Genomic DNA, 21,612 nt, shown 5'->3' with positions numbered 1-21,612 from the left:
CACATTCCACTACAAAACATATGTAACTGGAAAAGCTTAATGCCACATCAAAGGCATAGAACAAAGGCACGAGGTCCAGAATTTGGAAAAATTAACTAATTTTACCAGGCATTGGGCCTAATGAAACAGGAACATTAGTTAAAATGTGTGCAATTAGCCTATCTCCTAGAACTGGAAAGGACCTTGGGTCATTGAGTCCAGCCCCCTGCCTTCACTAGCAGGACCAAGTACTGATTTTTGCCTCAGATCCCTAAGTGGCCCCCTCAAGGATTGAACTCACAACCATGCAGGCAAATGCTCAAACCACTGAGCTATCCCTCCCCCTGATGAGGGCTGGGAAGTTTACATACTCCATCTGAGAGGCCTGCGGTACCTGCATGATGTTGAAATTAATAAGTAATCTATTCCACCACTGTAAAAGAGCCGGTTAGTTCAAAATAGTAGGTGTTGTTCAACTCAGACTGGTTTAAATCAGGAGTAACCCCACTGAAGTCAGTGGATATACACCAGATTTACAACAGCCCATTGTCTTTCACCTTATTTTCATTCTTGCTAAGCCCTTTAACTTCCATAGCTGGCTGCAGTAATATTTATTTATTCCTAAATAATTAAAACACTTTCTAACAGGTTAATTTATAAAGGAGATTTGTTTTTACCACTACTTAATATTTAATCGAAATCTCATCATTTCTGGATATAAAGTTCTTGTTAATGGGCCAATTTCTTTGCCTATTTAATGTGATTTAGTACAGATACAGAACTTTGCTACAGCCTGCCAAGTTTAAAGGGAGTAAATGCACGGGTCATCTCTGGGATGAGGCAGCATGCCGAGCAACAGAAACATGTGCAGCAAGCCAACGCTGTGGAAAAGATTTTCAGTGTGAGGAGACAGGTGAGTGAAATGCTATCGGGAACAACAGCAAATGAAGTTTGGTCCTGGATGAGACAGAGTCAATAATGAGAACAATGGACCAATTCCTCAGCGCAAATTCTCTGGCTAGATTACATCTCCCATGATGCACCATGTTGTCTCCTCATGGTAAGGGAAGGGAATGTGTCCTATGAGTCCTTGGATGTGGTGCATTGTGGGAGGTGTAGTCTGCCCAGATTTCAGATATTGGCTTAATCACAACTTCTCTCATTTCAGGTGTTCTTTTTTTGATGAAAAATTAAAATTTGTGGGAAACAGATAGCTTTCTTGAAAATTTTGTTTTGTCAAAAAACAAAAAACCCCACAATTTTCTATCAAAAAAGCATTTTGACAGAGAATTTTTCTACCAGCATGAGCTACAGCAGAATCAGGAGATCAGGTGGCTGTCCCTGCAAGATTGGGTTGCATCAGTATAGTTTTTACTTACAACACAATAGTGCCAAGTTCTGCTTTCTCGTATACAATACCATTATAGATATTAGGAAACATGTGCACCATATCTAGGGCCAGATCTTCACACCAATTTACTCCAGCTGCAGATATGTCCCTTCATTTTCAATGGCACAAGTATTCTCAAGTTGTGCCTCGTGCAAACATTCATTTCTGAAATATAATTATTGTAACAAATTCCCAAAACACCTTCTGCAACTCGAACAGGCAAAACTGTACATTAACCTGACAGTTAATTTCACTTAGCAACTGAAGAAGCTACTTATTCTTGTAGTTCCTATTCAGGAATATGATCTTAGATAATTAACATACTGGAGCATCAGCAAAATGAACTTGACAAGATTCCCACAGTGGATCCATTGTTTAGAACTTAGGAGGTGTCCAACCCAGGCTCCACAGTTGTGTGGCACTGCACATTGCAAGGGAAAGTTTTAGGATGGTTTCAAGTTCAAACTCTGCTTTTCTCTAAGCAATAAGGCCCAACTCCTGGTCCAAGTAACCCAGATAAGCATTAAGAAGATTTGTAGATGCAGGGAGGGAATAATCCTTTCTTCCAAGCTATAGTGATGTAGCAGAAAGCACTGAAGTAACTCTTGTGGCTCTTTTGCCCAACGCTGTAGTGAAGAATAGCTAGCAGATTACGGATCCACCAGCTTGCTGGCCCCCTAAACTCCTGCTCAAAGGGGTGCATGGAGCCCCATGAATCACAAGGAGTATATGCCCCCTGCCTAGTCTTCTGGAATCCTGCCCCATCTCTGCTGCAGGCAGAAGACAGCAGTTCTACTACTGCAATAGCTTATCTCTACCTGGAAGCGTGAGAGGGCAGTGTGACTTCCTAAGATATAGGAACGGACAGACTGGGTCAGATCAAAGGTCCGTCTAGCCCACTATCCTGTCTTCCAACAGTGCCAATGTCAGGTGCCCCAGAGGGAATGAACAGTGCAGGTAAGACATTGTAATACATATGAAAAACAATAGAGTGGTCACCTTTAATAATGCCACCATTTGCCAGCCCTGACCACAGAGGTTTCTGTGATACCAAGCTTTCCCCTGTACATGAATAGGGGTATTGTAAATGCCAGTGTGGGGGTAACTTAACAAATGGTGACTTTTTAAATGGTGGCCACTGTGCAGTTTTCTGTGAACAAGACAACAAGTTCACCTTGCCTACTAGCTAAGAAAAGATTCACTGACTCTGGCACAGGGAAGTGTAACTTAGTTCTCCCTACCCCTGCTGGCCTCTTGAACCAGACTGGGGAATTCACCTTGAAGGGAAGCAGGTGACCTATGGCAGCTTAACATCCTGCTGAGGGGATAAGCTGAGTCACTGGATGCCTGGATGCTCAAGCCATACTGTTACCACAGCCAGGGCTGCCCATACTTAGATGTCTCCTATACATCACACCACAGAAACACTAACCCAGGAACCAATCCCTGTAACAAACCCCGTTGCCTACTCTGTCCCCATATCTACTCTAGCAACACCATCAGAGGATCTAACCACATCAGCCACACCCTCAGGGGTTCATTCACCTCCACATCTATTAATGTGATATATGCCATCATGTGCCAGCAATGCCCCTCTGCATGTACATTGGCCAGACCGGACAGTCTCTACATAAAAGAATAAATGGACACAAATCAGACATCAGGAATGGTAACATACAAAAGCCAGTAAGAGAACACTTCAATATCCCTGGATAGTCAATAACAGATTTAAAAGTAGCCATCCTTCAACAACAAAAACTTCAAAAACAGACTTCAAAGAGAAACTGCAGAGCTACAATTCATTTGCAAACTTAACACCATTAATTTGGGCTTGAATAGGGACTGGGAGTGGCTGGCTCACTACAAAAGCAATTTTCCCTCTCTTGGTATTGACACCTCCTCCTCAATTATTGGGAGTGGACCACATCCACCCTGACTGAATTGGCCTTGTCAACACTGGTTCCCCACTTGTAAGGTAACTCCCTTCTCTTCATGTGCCAGTATATTTATGCCTGTATCTGTAATTTTCACTCCATGCATCTGAAGAAGTGGGTTTTTTACCCATGAAAGCTTATGCCCAAATAAATCTGTTAGTCTTTAAGGTGCCACCGGACTCCTCATTTTTGTGGATACAGATGAACATGGCTACCCCTCTGATACATGTACATATACACTTCAGGTCGCTGTATTAAACGCCACCTTCTATGTAACGGAGAGCCAGACTGTAGAGATGGATCTGATGAGAATAACTGTGAGGATGAAGATATTGAAAGCCTCTGTGAAAACCTAGACCCAATCCCTGGGTCTGAAAGAGCAGCCCAAGGGTAAGTAATTAATCTATATTTGCTGTTCTTGCAGTCAGGCCAGGATTACCTTTTTTATGTTGTTCTTATTCAGTAGTAGCATCATTTTTCTATTAATTGAGCTCTGACAGCGTGGATGGTGCTGTACAAAACAGAAGGACAGTATTGTCCCTAGGACTTCAAAGTCTAAACAGTACAGCAGTGAGTAAGAAGGGAGGCAGCATGTTGTAGCAGATAGGGCACTGGACTTTGAGTCAACAGACATGGCATGTGATCCAAGTTCTGCATCTGACTCACTCTGTGAGCTTGAACAAGTCACTTTAACTGCAGTGCAGACATGCCCAGAGAGGTTAACACCTGCAGCTGGCCTGTGTCAGCTAACTTGGTCTCACAAGGCTCAGGCTAGGGGGCTATTTAATTGCAGTGTTGACATTTGGGCTCGGGCTCGCCTGGCAGTGTCTAGAGCCCAGGCTTCAACCCAAGTGTCTACACCTCAATTAGACAGCCCCCTAGCCTGAGGCCCTGATTATGACTGAATTAGGTTAGAAAGAAGTGGAATCTAAGACAGGTATTGTTGGCAAACTGTCTATGATGGCATCACTTATACATACACACACACACACATACATATATAGCTTTATGTGAAAGAGAATAGGAATGTGATCATTCATCATTTAACTCTACATTTGCTTGATCCAAAGCTGCAGAAGTTGGTGGAAAGACTCCCAGTAAGTTAAATGGGGTTGGTGGGGGGAGGTTGGAAGAGGCTCCAAGGGAATCTATCAAAAGCTTATCAGTCCACATATTTATTTTGTTTTCATTGTCATAGACTACTGTAATGTATATTTCCCTCTGCAAAGCACACAAAAGTAAGTGTTCAGTATCTTCATAAAGGAAAGTCATGCTTCACCAAGCTACTAGAATTCTTTGAGGGGATCAACATGCCTGTGGACAAGGGGGAAAACCATTGGAGAAAGTGTGCTTAGATTTTCAGAAAGCCTTTCACCAGGTCCCTCACTAAAGGCTCTTAAGCAAAGTAAGCTGTCATGGGATAGGAGGGAAGGTCCTCTCATGGATTGGTGACTGGTTAAAAGATCGGAAACAAAGGATAGGAATAAATGGTCAGTTTTCAGAATGGAGAGCGGTAAATAGTGGTGTTCCCCAGGGGGTCTGTACTGGGACCAGTCCTATTCAACATATTCATAAATTATCTGGAAAAAGGGGTAAATGATGAGGTGGCAAAATTTGCAGATGATCCAAAACTACTCAAGATAGTTAAGTCCCAGGCAGACTGTGAAGAGCTATAAAGGGATCTCTCAAAACTGGGTGACTGGGCAACAAAATGGCAGATGAAATTCAATGTTGATAAATGCAAAGTAATGCACATTGGAAAACATAATCCCAACTATACATATAATGATGGGGTCTAAATTAGCTGTTATGACTCAAGAAAGTTCTTGGAGTCATTATGAATAGTTCTCTGAAAACATCCAGTCAATGTGCAACGGCAGTCAAAAAAACGAACAGAATGCTTGGTATCATTAGGGATAGCTAATAAGACAGAAAATATCATATTGCCCCTATATAAACCCATGGTGCGCCCACATCTTGAATACTGCGTGCAGATGTGGTCCCCACATCTCAAAAAAGATATATTGGAATTGGAAAAGGTTCAGAAAAGGGCAACAAAAATGATTAGGGTATGGAACGGCTTACGAATGAGGATAGATTAATAAGACTGGGACTTTTCAGCTTGGAAAAGAGATGACTAAGGGGGGATATAATAGAGATCTATAAAATCATGACTGGTGTGGAGAAAGTAAATAAGGAAGTGTTATTTACTGCATCTCATAACACAAGAACTAGGGGTCACCGAATGAAATTAATAGGCAGCAGATTTAAAAAACAAGGAAATATTTCTTCACAAAACACAGTCAGTGGAACTCTTTGCCAGAGGATGTTGTGAAGGCCAAGACTATAACAGGGTTCAAAAAAGAATTAGATAAGTTCATGGAGGATAGGCCCATCAAAGGCTATTAGCCAAGATGGGCAGGGATGGTATCCCTAGCTTCTGTTTGCCAGAAGCTGGGAATGGGCGACAGGGGATAGATCACTTGATCATTACCTGTTTTGTTCATTCCCTCTGGGGCACCTGGCATTGGCCATTATCGGAAGACAGAATACTGGGCTAGATGGACCTTTAGTCTGACCCAGCATGGCCATTCTTATGTTCTTGAAGAGAATTTCCAGTTCTGAGGAATTTCTAATTCTACTTTCATTTCAGGCTACCAAGTTAGCAAAAAGATATTGACAAACTGAAGGGAATTGAGAGAAGAACATCTAAAATGGTCAAGGAGCAGGAGGAAATGACTAATATGGAAAGACTAAGTGAACCAACTATGAATAGTTTGACTAAGTGAGAGCAGTCTACAAATATATGGAGGGTGTTAACACCCAAGGGGGAATAGGTAAATGGGAGAACAACTAACAGAAGAGTGATGAAATTAAGAAACAGAACATTTACTTTGACTATCAGGAAGAACTTTGTGACAGTGAGATGGATTAGGAGGCTGTGAAATGATTTCCCAAGGGACTTTACGGAAGCACCATAATTTGGGAATTTTTATAATTCTACCTGACCAAACACTAGAAAATGAACTGCAGAGAACCATGTTGTATTGGAAGAGAGATGAACTGGATGATTTCATTAGTGTCTTCCATCTCTAACTTATGATTGTATGATACTGTCTTTGAAATAACAGGCTATTTGTCTCATTTTTAGTCAGAGAGAAAAATCACTTTAGTTTAGTTCCCACAGGAGAAGACAAAAATGGAGGTGTGTGGAATCAAAACCTCCCATTTATGAAGCAAAAGATCCTGAGTCATTGCTATCCAAAGCAACGTAGAGTCCAGTGTCTGAGAACAGAATGTATGTAAAGTCAGTGGGGGGGGGGGGGGGGATTTTTTTGTAATAGCAAAGAAAGCTATAGTTAAATTCTGGATGATGTCTCTTTTCATTAAAGATACAATGTTCTTACACAAGAAGAAATGCAATTTGTATACGATCCTAAGTATTATGGAGGCCAGTGTGAGTACATTTACAATGGAGAATGGCGGGAATTGAAGTATGACTCTGCATGTGAACGTTTGTACTATGGGGATGATGAGAAATATTTTAGAAAACCCTACAATTTCCATGTATATCAATTTCTAGTAAGTATTTAAGATGTTAATTTAGCAACATTTTCTCACTAGGAACTGAAGTTTGCCTTCGAGATGTTATGTAGATTTTCTCAGGATATATATTACAGTTATTTGCAGCAGTAGAAAGATAACATTGAAGACCTACTTTCATGGATGAGCAGCCTCATATGCTCTGGGGCTCTTACTGAGATTGTGCATTTTGATACAAGAGATTACTAGGGCAATTCCATATGTTTTGGGGCCAGTACCCCTCAACCAGGGTCTCCTTCAAATCCTTCCACAAACCCCACCTTTTCCACCAGTCTCTAAAGCAACAATCTTCTAGTTAACAACAAACATTTGTACAACATAGTTATTTTAAAAACCCACACACGAAGGAACTAATGTGATCCTTGCTGCATCACCCAAGCAATCCTATTACTTATTCTCATTGAGTGGACAAGGCACTGAACTGGGTTTCTGCTCCCAGCTCGGCTATTAACAAGCTATGTGACCTTGGACAAGTCACGTCACCTCTCTGTGCCTCAGTTTCCCCATTTGTTAAATGGGGATGGTGGTACTTGCCCACTTTTACAGTGCTTTGAGATCTGCCGTCTGGATGACAAGTGCCATAGAAGAGGTAAGGCACCTCCCTCCCCCACCCCTGTCTGTATAATGCTGGAGTTTTAAAATTCCACCTGTCCGGCTGGGAGCTTCCTACACTGTAGGGTAAAGTCATCATTGCCATGGTTAACAGTTAGCGTGCATTGACCACTGCTTATCCTAATCATCCCTGTTACCTTGTGCTCCTCCTGTCAGATTGTTATACCCACTTGTTGGCTATAGTCTTTCTTAAACTCTCTGGGGCAGGGAATGCCTCTTTGTTACCGGTCTGTACATTTCCCAACACATGGGGGCAGGGGCCTTTAGGCACTAACACAAAACAAATAATAATTAGGGGAGGAAGGATAATCTAATGGTTAGGGTACTAGCCTAGGAACTATGGAGATTTTGCTCTGCCACAGACTTCCTATGTGAGCTTGGTTAAGTCACTCAGAGCCAGATTTTCAAAGATATTTCAGCACCTAAAAAATACAGATCGGAGCCTAGCATGGTTTTCAAAAGCACCTTCTTACCATCCTTTCCGATGCTGAACTCTCTCCATTCATTGTATGGGGGGCCTGGGCACCTTGCTTGAGGCTGAAGATTCCGCTGGGTGGCAGACAGCCTACGTGTGAGGCATTGCAGTGCCAAGCAGAGTATCTTTAAGGATCTGGGCCCACAAGCCTAAGTCCCACTGAAATAGTTTTGAGTTAGGTGCCTAACTTGCTTAGGATCTGTAGTATGAGGTCATAAACACAGAAAGCCATTCTTTAAGCACCTACTAGAGAACCCTCTTGCCAGGAAGTTCCCACATTTAGTAAGCTCCCCATAGGAACCTATCCTGAGTGTGTCTGTTAACTATGGAGAAACAGGAACTCTATAGCCATGCCACAGGAACTTCTGAAAATCCTAGAAGGGACCTGTCTGCATTTTTAGGTACCTTTGAAAATCTGGCCTAGGCCATGTTTGAAAATGGGTCTTCAGCTTCTAAGTCAATTTTGAAAATTTTACTGTGCATTCCCACAGAACACACACTTCTTCCTGCAGTGGAGATGGACTTTTAGATTAATAAATTTTAAGGCCAGAAGGGATCATTGTGATCTAGTCTGACCACCTGAACAACACACCCTGCAGGACTTCCCTAAATTACATTCCTGCTTCAAGTCCAGTTGTTGTGCTTGAACTAGAGCAGATCTTAAACATATGCAGTCATGAAGAGCCATTGGTAAGTTGTTCCAATGGTTAGTTGCCCTCACTATTAAAAAATTCTACCTTATTTCCAGTGTGAATTTGTCTAGCTTCAATGTCCAGCCAGTGGATCTTGTTTTACGTTGGTCTGCTAGACTGAAGAACCTTCTATTATCAAATTTCTGTTCCCCATGTAGGTATATATAAACTGTGATAACAATCACCCGCTAACTTTCTCTTAGATAAACTAAAGAGATTGAGCTCCTTGAGTCTCTCAGTATATGGCATGTTGTCCAATCCTTTAATCATTCTTGAGGCTCTTCTCTGAACCCCCTCCAATTTTTCAACACCCTTCCTGAAGTATGGACCAGAACTGGACACAGTATTCAGAAGTAGTCACACCAGTGCCAAATGCAAAAGTAATACAACCTCCTTACTCCTCTCAATATTCCCTGTTTATACAGCCAAGGATTACATTAGCTCTTTTGGCTACAGTGTTGCACTTCAGGCTTCTGTTCAACTGATTATTCAACCTGACACTCAACTTTTTTCAGTCACTGCTTGCCCAGATAGAGTCCATCCTGTAAATATGGCCTGTATCTTTTGTGCCTAGATGTATGAATTTTGATTTTGGCCATATTGAAAGGCATATTGTTTGCCAGATCCCAGCTTATCAAGCAATCTAGATGGCTCTGTATCAGTGACCAGTTCTATTTGTTATTTACCACTCCCCCGATCTGTGGGTCATCTGCAAACTTTAACAGTAATGACTTCATGTTTTCTTCCAAGTCATTGATAAACATTTTAAATATTTAAGGCCAAGAACCTGCAGGACCCCCAAGAGAAAAAAAAACACCTATTAGGTGATGATTTCCCCATTTGCAATTATATTTAGAGACGTATCCCACTTTCAACACGGCAAACATTAAGTGGATTAATTGTGTCATTCCAGTTTTTTAATCAAAATGTTGTGCAGTACCAAAGTTAAATGCCTTACACAACTGTAAATATGCTACTTCACCATAACGTTCCCAAACTGTATTTTCTCTGTATGCCCCTCAAGATGGCAAGCTATTCCATGCAGAGACGTGTTGCTTTCAGTAAAATGTTATGCACTGTATGAACTACAAAAAAAGTAAAAGAATTTTAAGATTGCAAAGTCAAGCACTAAAAAGTTAAGGAAGCCAGAACTAAGGTTGCCTGTGCAATCTTAATTTGGCCCTCTTGTGTGTTAACATTATGCTGCAGTTTATAATTACGGGGTCAGATACTGTATTTTCCACAGGATGGAAAATTCAGTGCACAGGATGGACGGTGCTCACTTAACAAGCACCTATTCAATGTTTTGTGTTTGCTCCTTGTTCAATCTGTGCCCCAACCTCGAGGGGTTTATTCACTGCATACTATTCAAATAGTGCTCTGAAGAAAGAATTATTAATTTCCTCATGGCCTTTTCTATGGCACTCATCCCTACAGTATTTGAGTGCTTCACAAACATCTATTAATTTATCTTCACAACATCCCTGTGAGAGGGGTAGTATCCCCATTTTAGAGATGGGGTTGAGGTACTGAGATTAAAATCCACAAATTTTGAGCTGAGGAGGACCTAATTTTTTCAGAGTACTTAGCATTATAGGGCAGTTCATGTGGTCAAAGCACAGCGCTCATTGATTTCAGTTGCAGCTGTCAGTTCTCAACACTAGTCTCCCCTCTCCTTGGTTCCTAGTGCGAGTCTCTTTATCCAGCCAACCCCAGTCTTCCCCCTCCTCCCAGCTCCTCATCCAATTTCCATATCCTTCACACCACCACCAACTGACACCCTCTTCCTGTTTCCCTCACTAGCTCCCACTCCCCGACCTGACTCCCAGTCCCAGTTTCCTTGCCCAACTAGTCCCAATTTCTACTCCCTCTACCCCACCTTCCTCTCCGCCCCCCCTCAGTCCCAGCTTCCCTTTCTGCTCCTAGTTGCAATTTCCTTGCCCAACCAGTTCTAATTTCTCTCCCCCAGACATCTCGTCCCAATCCATTCATTTTCCCCCTCCCCGGTCCAGCTTTTTGACCATTCTGAGAGTCTAAGAGTATGTCTACACTACCCGCCGGATCAGCAGGCAGCGATCGAGCCAGTGGGGATCGATTTATCACATCTAGGCTAGATACGATAAATTGACCCCCGAGCCCTCTCCCATTGACTCCTGTACTCCAGCTCGGCGAGAGGCACAGGCAGAGTCGATGGGGGAGCGGCAGCAGTTGACTCACCACAGTGAAGACACCGCGGTGTGTAGATCTAAGTACGTCGACTTCAGCTACGTTATTCATGTAGCTGAAGTTGCGTAACTTAGATCGATCCCCCTGCCAGTGTAGACCAGGGCTAAGAGAGACAGGCTCCCTGCTCTTAGTTCCACTGCCCAGTCTAGAGCAGCTAGGAGCAGCACTTACAGCAAAAGTCCATCTGAGCCCCTGTAGCCCTGGGGTGGCCCGTGTTCAGGTGCACGCTCACTCTAGTCACTGTAGGAGCTGTCAGGGGCTTGAGCATGCTCCCTGAGGATGGAATCTGCTTAGATTTTAATTGCTAAAAATCTAAGCAATCTCTACTGAGCATGTGTGAACTGTGATTTTTCAAAGACTCATAACTTGGTCAAATTTTGTCAAATTTGGCAAAAGGCACATCCCTAACACAAAGGCCACCACCAAACCAAATTTCAAGTCACTGCTCTCACATATAGGGGAACTAGAGTGGTTCAAAGAACATTTTTATTGTGGGCAAAAACAAAAATATATTTCCCCCCTAACCTTATTCTCAGAAACAGGTGAACCATTTTTGATGATATGTTCCAGAAAATATTCAGCTTGAATTAGGCACCACCTGGGAAAATTTCAGCCAAAACAATTAAAGTTTGGCAAAGTTATTAGCAACTGAAAACAGGGTTTTGTAATGAGAAGTGTTAGCAACTGAAAACAGGGTTTTGTAATGAGAAGTGTCAGGCTACTTTAATAATAGGCTGCATTACCTTACCACTGACTTCAGTTGGGACAGAATCAGATACTTCAGCAGAGAGAGTGATACGGTAAAGAAAGCAGGTAATAGCTGCAAAAGTAATGCCTCTTCTTTTCATTTCAGGCTCATGCTGATTCTGGATTCTCTTTTGAGTTTTATGATGATTCGAGAGATTTATTTGAGGCCATAAAAAAAGATAAATCCACAAATTATGGCTTTACCTTTGGAATAAGTTATGCTAATGTACCTCCCCTTTTTGAGCTAGGTTTCAGTTTATCACAGGGTAAAGGATCTCTGAAGAATTTCACGCAGTATAACGAGAAGGTAACAAAACAGCGTGTTGTGCATGTGTTCTCTCAGTCATGTCTTGTTGCATTGCGCAATTTCGGTGTAACTTATGTTAGTTTATTCTTTTACTTGCATGTTTTTTAAACAATAGTAATTGTACCTTCATTTGTTCATGTAATTGCAAATGTGTGATCATTAGTAATCTTGTTTGTTGGTCTTATTACATTTAAGCAAACAGAATCATTATAATGGGAATAAAATTGAATTACGAAATATAAGAACACATGTCATCTTGCCCCTTCCTGTTTCATGGCTATATTAAGCATATAAATAAAGAAATGCTTAAAGTGGCAAACAGGGAGGGGAAAATATCAAGCTGTTCATCAAAACAGTTGTCCTCAGGGGATGGGCTCCAGTGGCAAATATATCGTGTTCAATTTAATACAAGCTGCAATATGGTGGTAAGTTAAGCTTCTATTGTATCATAAGTTAAAAGTATCTTAGTAAACAAATAGTACTAGATGGAAGGGTTTATTTTTAATAGAAAGTTTACATCATGGCCAAATATGTGGTGATCCACCATTTAGATCTGCTAATATTAATGATAATTTTTTATATTTATACTATACCTGTGATCTACTTTTCTCTTGGTCAGTGACAAGGAACAGTAAAAGAGAATTATCTTGACAGTGTCCTAGTTGAAGTGACAAGGAGTCCAGTGTCACCTTAAAGACTAACGGATTTATTTGGGCATAAGTTTTCGTGGGTAAAAAACCTCACTTTTTACCCACGAAAGCTTAGGCCCAAATAAATCTGTTAGTCTTTAAGGTGCCACCGGACTCCTTGTTTTTTGTGTGGATACAGACTAACACGGCTACCTCTTGATACTAGTTGAAGTGCTTTCAAAACTGCTGTAAGCTGGCATCATTAAAGTATCTAGTTCTTCCTTGTCTAGAGTCACATCACTGATTGTTTTCATCAAAAAAATTTATTTTGTATCCTCAGAAAATGACTCGTTAAAAGGGCTGTGTCACAAGGTTCACTCACCGCACCTCCTTCTGATTGTCTCGGGGAGTAGCTCCACTAGCCTGTGCTCTCATCCCGGTGGTGTCTTCCGCCATCTTATCTCCCGCTTCACTGGTCACTCCCAGATCTACAGCTTCCTCTTCATGGCTTGGCCCTCCAGCCAGGTCACTAAAGTCTCCCCTTCCAGGGAATTCAAAGGCCTTCCAGACTCTGCTGTCAGGATGGCATCTCCAACACATTGTGCCACTGCCCAGTGGCTGGTAGGGGAACTCGGGCCTGCCCTCTACACTGGGTTCCAGCCCAAGGACCCTATAACATGCAGCCAAGGCCTATATCTCCTTAATCCTCACTGCTGTTTCCCTGGGCTTCTTCCTACTTTACTGGCTTCTCCCCTCCCTGGGTTTGCCAGCTTCTTAACTACGTCCACTCAGGGAGTGACTGCAGCCTGCCTTCCTACCCCCACTGCCTGTGCCAGCTACTTGGCTATATACTGGGCCCCTTCTGCTCCATTACATCTGAGCCTACTCCTAATTAGTGGCCAGCTCCCTGGCTCCTCCTCCAGGTGCACCCAAGGGAGTTAATTGGCCTGCCTGGCCAACTTAACCCCTTCCAAGTCCGTGTGGGGCTGATACCCCACCACAGGCAGGGCAGCCCATTGTGTCAGTTTCTGAGACATGGAGCTATGGCCCAAACATGAGAGAACGTGCAGGAGAATGCTCTCCAGTCATGTGGACTTTGGGGAACAGCATCCTCTGCCCTCAACAGGAAAACAGCCAGGGTGTCTGCACAGCTGAGACACAGCTAATTAATGCTGAGTAGGGGAAGCAATGGCAGGCACCAGCTGCCATGTGGATTTGTTATTCTGCACCGCCCCTCATGGATCACACTATTGACATACTCACTCCTCCCCTCTGCACTCCCTTTCATAGACATGCTATGAAATGTACTAGCTGTGTGTGTATTTACGCATGTGATATTGCTATAGAGAAGATACAAGATCCTACTAGTAGTACTATCTAAAGAAGCCGGGACGGGCTCTGTTCAATATCTTCATTAACGACTTAGATATTGGCATAGAAAGTACGCTTATTAAGTTTGCAGATGATACCAAACTGGGAGGGATTGCAACTGCTTTGGAGGACAAGGTCATAATTCAAAATGATCAGGACAAATTGGAGAAATGGTCTGAGGTAAACAGGATGAAGTTTAATAAAGACAAATGCAAAGTGCTCCACTTAGGAAGGAAAAATCAGTTTCACACATACAGAATGGGAAGAGACTGTTTAGGAAGGAGTATGACAGAAAGGGATCTAGGGGTTATAGTGGACCACAAGCTAAATATGAGTCAACAGTATGATGCTGTTGCAAAAAAAGCAAACGTGATTCTGGGATGTATTAACAGGTGTGTTGTGAGCAAGACACGAGAAGTCATTCTTCCGCTCTACTCTGCTCTGGTTAGGCCTCAGCTGGAGTATTGTGTCCAGTTCTGGGCACCGCATTTCAAGAAAGATGTGGAGAAATTGGAGAGGGTCCAGAGAAGAGCAACAAGAATGATTAAAGGTCTTGAGAACATGACCTATGAAGGAAGGCTGAAAGAATTGGGTTTGTTTAGTTTGAAAAAGAGAAGACTGAGAGGGGACATGATAGCAGTTTTCAGGTATCTAAAAGGGTGTCATAAGGAGGAGGGAGAAAACTTGTTCACCTTAGTCTCTAAGGATAGAACAAGAAGCAATGAGCTTAAACTGCAGCAAGGGAGGTCTAGGTTGGACATTAGGAAAAAGTTCCTAACTGTCAGGGTGGTTAAACACTGGAATAAATTGCCTAGGGAGGTTGTGGAATCTCCATCTCTGGAGATATTTAAGAGTAGGTTAGATAAATGTCTATCAGGGATGGTCTAGACAGTATTTGGTCCTGCCATGAGGGCAGGGGACTGGACTCGATGACCTCTCGAGGTCCCTTCCAGTCCTAGAATCTATGAATAAGCTCTTCTTTAACTTACGTGGCAAAAGCTTATGTTTTCTGGAGCTGAAGGACCAAGGTTGTAGTACCAGCACTGAGGAATGTGTGTATTTTGTGTTAGAGAGCATGTCTGAGAGCAATTGCAGCTGAGTCCTTTATATGCCCCCAAGAATCACATCAACTTTGTTTGGTGGAGTTCCCCAGCAGAGGTTCTCTGTTATAGAATCATAGGGTTGGAAAGGACCTCATCTAGTCCAACCCCCTGCTCAAAGCAGGACCAATCCCCATCTAAATCCTCAAATGGCCCCCTCAAGGTTTGAGCTCACAACCGTGGGTTTAGCAGGCCAATGCTCAAACCACTGAGCTATCCATTGCTTGGCTATGCAACACAGTGGCTATAACACAGTTTTGCTGTGTAAAGGGAAGTTGCCAGGTTAAATCTGGCCCTCTAATTTAGGTTTTTCAAAACAAATACATATTAACAGAACCTAACACCAATAGAAATGGTTCAATTTTTTTTAATATTTCTATTTTTAAGACATATAAACATTCCCTGGAAGCATTTGCAATTCCATTATTGAAGCTTTGGGCTAGGACATAGGAGCCAGCACCAAAATTGGCTAAAAATTGGTGTAACCCAAAGTGAAACTGACAAGCCAACTTTAGTTGTCTAAGCTGAGAGATACGCAAAAGTGAACAAACAGCATAAACAGTGACCTGTCCGTTAGATGTTCAATAGTCAAAGGAATTATTTGTAATACAGGAAAGGAGTAGAGCAGCAGTTCTCTAACTGTGGGTCGGGACCCCAAAGTGGGTTGGGACCCCCTTTGAATGGGGTCGCCGGGGGTGGCTTAGAGTTGCTGGGGCCCAGGGCTGAAGCCCAAACCCCACTGCCCAGCGCTGAAGCCAAAGCCCGAGGGCTTCAGCCCTGGACAGCAGGGCTCAGGTTGCAAGCCCCCTGACAAGGGGCTGAAGTGCTTGAATTTCACTTCAAAGACTCATAACTTGGTCAAATTTTGTCAGATTTGGCAAAAGGCACATCCCTAACACAAAGGCCACCTTCCTGAGGTTGTGAAGTAATTTTTGTTGTCAGAAGGGGGTCAGGGTGCAATGAAGTTTGAGAACCCCTGGAATAGAGCATCATAGAGCATCCAATTTAAAGGGGGAAAAAACATAAGGAGCCTATTATGATTTCACGTATACAATATTGCTAACACCAAGTGCACAGGTGCTGGAACTAGGGGTGCTGGAGGTGCGGCCGCACCCTCTGGCTTGAAGTGGTTGCGATCATATACAGAGTTTGCGGTTTGGTTCAATGGCTCCCAGCACCCCCACTATGCAAATTGTTCCAGCTCCACTGCCCAGGTGATCAAAAATCATGACTCCAGCCCCCCAAAATCATGTAATTTGCTTTAAAATATGTTTTAATAGATAAATAAAATGTATTGTTAGATGCCTTCTTGTTTTTGATTCTTTAAGGAACACTCGGGTCACACTTTCAAGCTTTTTTCTCCAACCACAAGAACTAGAAACTTTTTTAAAATGAAAGCTGAGAGTCTCTCAGAATCACTTGACTCCAGGAACTGAAGCTGTAAGACAAAGAGCAGATATTGAGAGATTTGAGATAAAAATCACAAGAGTTGGCAACACTAGTTCTAGATTAATCTCTCTCTATTGGCTTCAGTGGGAATACGTTAGTGTTCTTTAGTTGAGAATCAAGCCCAGACAATATTCCTTTAAAAGAGCTCCCAGCTCGGTGTAAACCCACTGAATGTTTATACCACTATTCTGCGATGTGGACCCCTGTATATTTCTCAGGGAAGAGGCACGTTTCCCTTTTAACATCTGTTTTGTTTTATCTGCAGAACGTAGGATTCATTAGAGCCATAACAAAGGTACAAACAGCACGGTTCAAAATGAGACGGGATAACATAGTTCTGGATGAAGACGTGCTTCAGTCCCTAATGGCGCTTCCCGAAAACTACAACTATGGAATGTATGCCAAATTTATTAATGACTACGGTACCCATTTCATGACATCTGGGACCATGGGAGGCATCTTTGAATATATCCTCGTCGTTAACAAAGAAGAAATGGAAAGAAAAGGTTAGAATAATGCTACAAATTCTGTGTTCATCACTTCATTCTCTAACTGTCCCCTCTGATTGTTTAATGTTATAAACTGTTAAAACTAACCGCTGGGTTCCTCCCTCTTCATCCTCCCAGGCATGGAGCGATAGTACCGGCACTGCTAAAGCAGTACCTACCACCAGAGGATACCTATAGCCACTCACCAACTGGCACGTCCCACCCCTGACCCGTCTACCTACACCAAATTCCTCCTTGCCACTGCTCACGGGATTAGCTGCCACTGTTCCACAGTATGCTTATGCAGAGCCACTGACACCAACTTTCCATAGTTTGCCTTCCTGTGCAGCAAATCAGCAGCTTCTGAGCAGAATTTGGGTCTTCTGTCCTTGGAGAGCTGGGCCAGGATTTAGCTCACAGTGGCTAACATTAGGCATTCGGCGTCAGTGCTAGTGCTTTAGTATTCTTGGCTTCAGTACATTTCACAGGTGAGTAAAATATAATGAGTCAGATTCTGCAGCTGGTGTCATTTGGCATAGGTCCATTGGCATAAATGGAGTTTTACACCAGCTTACACCAGCTGAGGTTCTGGCCCTAAATCTTTTTTTAAAGTAGATCTCCTTTTGGTCACGAGGAGGCACATGGGAAGTTAAACTGGAGGCTCTCTAGGTTAGATTATTTATCCTTTATCCTGCTGTAAGGTGTTACATAAACCAATAAGTACGTCTCACAGTCAGCATACAGAACAGGAGTACTTGTGGCACCTTAGAGACTAACGAATTTATTTGAGCATAAGCTTTCATGGACTACAGCCTACTTCATCAGATGCATAGAACGGAACACACAGAAAGAAGATATTTACACATACCGAGAACATGAAAAGGTGGGAGTAGGGATTATCACCTTTGAAGTGATAATCGAGATGACCCATAGAAGGTGTGAGGATATTTTAACATGAGGAAATATGAGGAAATATTATTATTCATGTTAAAATATCCTCAACACCTTCTATGGGTCATCTCGATTATCACTTCAAAGGTTTTTTTCTCTCTCCTGCTGATGATAGCTCATGTCAATTGATTGGCCTCTTACAGTTGGTTTGGCTACTCCCACCTTTTCACGTTCTCGGTATGTGTAAATATCTTCTTTCTGTGTGTTCCGTTCTATGCATCCGAAGATGTGGGCTGTAGCCCACGAAAGCTTATGCTCAAATAAATTCGTTAGTCTCTAAGGTGCCACAAGTACTCCTGTTCTTTTTGCGGATACAGACTAACACGGCTGCTACTCTAAAACCAGTCAGCATACAGTTCCTGTCCAGCTCACTCATTGTAGTGGGGAATCCACATGGCTTTTCCATCTACTTAATCTTAATAGTAGTATGGCTGCTATACAGGAAGCATCATCCCAGTGGACATGAACTCATCTCCAATGTGCTTAATGGTCCTCTCTCATAACAGGAGAACTCGGAAGACAGGTATTCTGTAACCCTGAATCTGAAAAGATGTGACCTGTAAGGCTTTTTTAAAGTTCATGATTAGGGATTCCCTTTCTAATGCGCCAAACCAGAATCACAAGTCCAAACATCTCCAAGCTTTGGGTGATGGTTTCTACATCCAGACCCAACATGGATCCAAATTTTGCAGCTCTCATTACCAGAAGAAGGACTGTCAATTATCTTTTGCACAACAACTGGTTAAACAAACAGGTATCTCCTGTGGGGATGAAAACAGAGGAAAGTCACTAGCAGGGTGTCTTGTTCTACTTTCTTGCATGAAAGTTTCCCTTGGCAGTTTTTAGCAGTTTAGGCAGGAATCTGGCTTTGTCCAGTACCCTTTCTGGACTGTTTCATTCCCCTATAGCTTACATGCAATGGCCCTGCATCCTTTCCACCAGCTAATTTTGCAACTGATGACTGCCTTTTGTCATCAGCATCTAGGCTTCCCAAATCTGAACCTGTTCTTTTTTCATATCCTTTTTGCTCTCCCTGGCTTAATACTACAGAAAGGTAGGACAGCACCTGGAGAAAAGTTCATTTATCAGTACAGAGATCGGGACAGGTCCAGAATGCACTAAGGGATTTCATGTCCATATTCAGAAGTCTGAAGACTTAATAACTAGCTGCCTCAGAACAAGACAACCGCAGACACAGATCCAGAGGAAATATGTCACTCATACTTCAACAGTCAGTGCAGGCCTCAATCAAATATGATGGAACCCTTAGTGAGACCTAGTCTAAAAACCAAGCTCTCCTCTGAGAGGGTCGTCATGAGTGACACAGACACAGGTGTATCAGGAGCGACCCCCAAGGACATTCTCTTCACACTGGTGGGGAAAATGGTAGCTTTGATTATACTTGCTAGCACTAAGAGCAAGAAAAAAGGCATGACACAGACAGATCCAGATACACTCAAAGGCATGTGTTTGTTTTGAATGTGTGAATAATGCATTGTACTTGGCCTTACATCTGCCATTTTACACTGGATGGCTTGTAATCTCAGGAATGACAGAGTTCTGCTCGCTCCAGCTTTCAACCCACGAAGGTGTGCAGGGCTGCATGGTTATGCCTGTAAATTATGTTTATGTAATGTATCAGCTGCAGTTTGGATTGCATGCACATCAGTTTCTGGGCAGTTGAAACATTAAGCCTCTTCTAATCAAGAATGAGGATGTAGAACAACATAGTCCTTTTGGTACACTCACAAGATTGTTCGTGAAAATGTAAAGTCAGCTACAGTGTGATAGATACCACAACCCTTATACACCCAGTGATACAAGCAGGCATTAGTCATCTATAGCATCTGCTATAGGTTCTGCTTTGATTTCAACCTGGTGGCCTAAGATGGAGACTGTGATTATAGCAGTAGTAAAAGACGGCCAGATGCTCAGCTGGTATAAATCAGCAAAGCTTCATTGACTTCAATAAGACTATGGCAATTTATGCCAGTTTATGATTTGGCCTGGAGTAGTTTGGGTATCTATAACTACACATATTCAATGCTCAGAGCCAACCATAGAGAGTGTTACAAAAGAAGTACTTAGCAATCGAAATGATTTGTACAGCTCTCCTGAAGTGTGTGTCCTTATTCTTGGAGACGTTCTGTGTCCTCCACTCCTGGAAGAGTGAGTGACAAAGAGGCGACCAAGATCTTGGCAAGGAAGACTTTAAGAAGCAGACTGCCAAGTTAAAGGAAAGGATTAATCACCAGCAGCTGGCCAGGGGCTATTATTTTACTTTATCTTGTGCTTACTGTATATCTGAGATGAGATTTACTGCTACAAGGCGCCCTATTTTAAAAATGAGGGATGTTGGAGTTCTGCAAGAGACAAAAAATGTGCCCCAGAAGAGAGATCATTTTCATTCTAATGTCGGATACTTGTATAATTTCCATCTATAGTGGGTACCATTAAAAACTCAACATTTATCAACTGATACAGCATTATATCCTATAGGAAATGAAACTGCAGAGTCTCAGCTTCCACCACATGGTAATAATTGGTATGTTTTGACGGTTTAATACTGGCCAGATTTCCTATTGAATGAGGTGTCTCCTCACTCTGCTGTTACATGGTGTGTAGGCGTCAGCGCCTCAGCTGCTGTAAATCAGCACCGCTCAATTGTAAACAGTTGAATTTACACCAGTTGAAGAACTGGCCCTGTACTTTCTTTAAACAACAACAACAACAACTTCACCACTAAAACTGGAGCCACTGATCTGCATAAACTAGCACTAACTCATACAACTAGTTTGTCCTAACCAATTACTAAACTATATCCCAATATCATTATGCAATTTAGAATGAAGGCAAAAATCCCACTAAAGTGGAAATTTGTCTCAATAAGGACTGAGTAAAAAATGAATAAGGGTATCAGGCTAAGGCGCCTCGTGAATCATCCACCAATATTTTTCATTCCTTCTTTTTAAAAGAAATTATTGTTTTATTACACAGCAGAAAAGTTGAGTAATTCATTAACAGCTGTGATGACATTTAGGGGAGATGCAGCCAGCACGGAATAGTATGGAAAGAGCCTTTACATATTATGATTAATTCAAAACGCAGCAGTAAATCTCATGACTAGGACACATTCAACTATCTGAAATTACATTAGATGATAAACAATCATGGTTTCCTCTCCTGCAAAGAGCCAATACTCTGTCTGACCACCCTTTTGCAGCAATAACCACTTCAATATTTATCAAGACTGGATCTACAGTATTCGCTACAACCAATTGCAAATTGTATTGACAGACCCTTGCTGAACATAATTACTCAACAGGAGCCATGGTGAATCAATTAATCAGAGTGTAGCTCAACTTTAATTTTATGGCACTTCAACGCTGAGAAAGCAATCATTCATGTTGCTTTGGGTGAATGAATTTTATCCATTTCCATTTACAATTATTGAATATTTTACTCCATGTAACTGAATGCTGCATGTTTACTCTTTCTCAGGGCCCAGGCCTACAATGCAGTGAGACCCTGGATTCCTACTGAAGTCAATGAGAAATGAAGGGTTAGGCACTCTCCATCTCCCATCAACTTGAATGGGAGTTCAGGGGGCAGATTGCTTCTTGTGAGGTGCTCAGCATCTCACATGTTCAGGGGCTGAT

The 21,612-nt window shown here is 42.3% G+C and overlaps 1 protein-coding gene across 2 annotated transcripts in view; it reads left to right on the top strand.

Moving 5' to 3' along the window:
• C8A (complement C8 alpha chain) overlaps positions 1–21,612 on the top strand; it is a 43,549-nt gene that overhangs the window by 4,588 nt on the left and 17,349 nt on the right. For both annotated transcript variants that reach the window (XM_034778622.1, XM_034778623.1), the window contains exons 3-7: positions 748–892; positions 3,549–3,693; positions 6,696–6,885; positions 11,765–11,965; positions 16,780–17,020. In XM_034778622.1, coding sequence (XP_034634513.1) covers positions 748–892; positions 3,549–3,693; positions 6,696–6,885; positions 11,765–11,965; positions 16,780–17,020 — 922 coding nt within the window. The remainder of the gene's footprint in view (positions 1–747; positions 893–3,548; positions 3,694–6,695; positions 6,886–11,764; positions 11,966–16,779; positions 17,021–21,612) is intronic.

The sequence above is a fragment of the Trachemys scripta genome, chromosome 8 (genome assembly GCF_013100865.1).
Source record: "Trachemys scripta elegans isolate TJP31775 chromosome 8, CAS_Tse_1.0, whole genome shotgun sequence".
NCBI classification, from domain to species: Eukaryota; Metazoa; Chordata; order Testudines; family Emydidae; genus Trachemys; species Trachemys scripta.
Note: the sequence above shows the minus strand (reverse complement) of the source record. Positions and strands in the feature narration are given on the sequence as shown.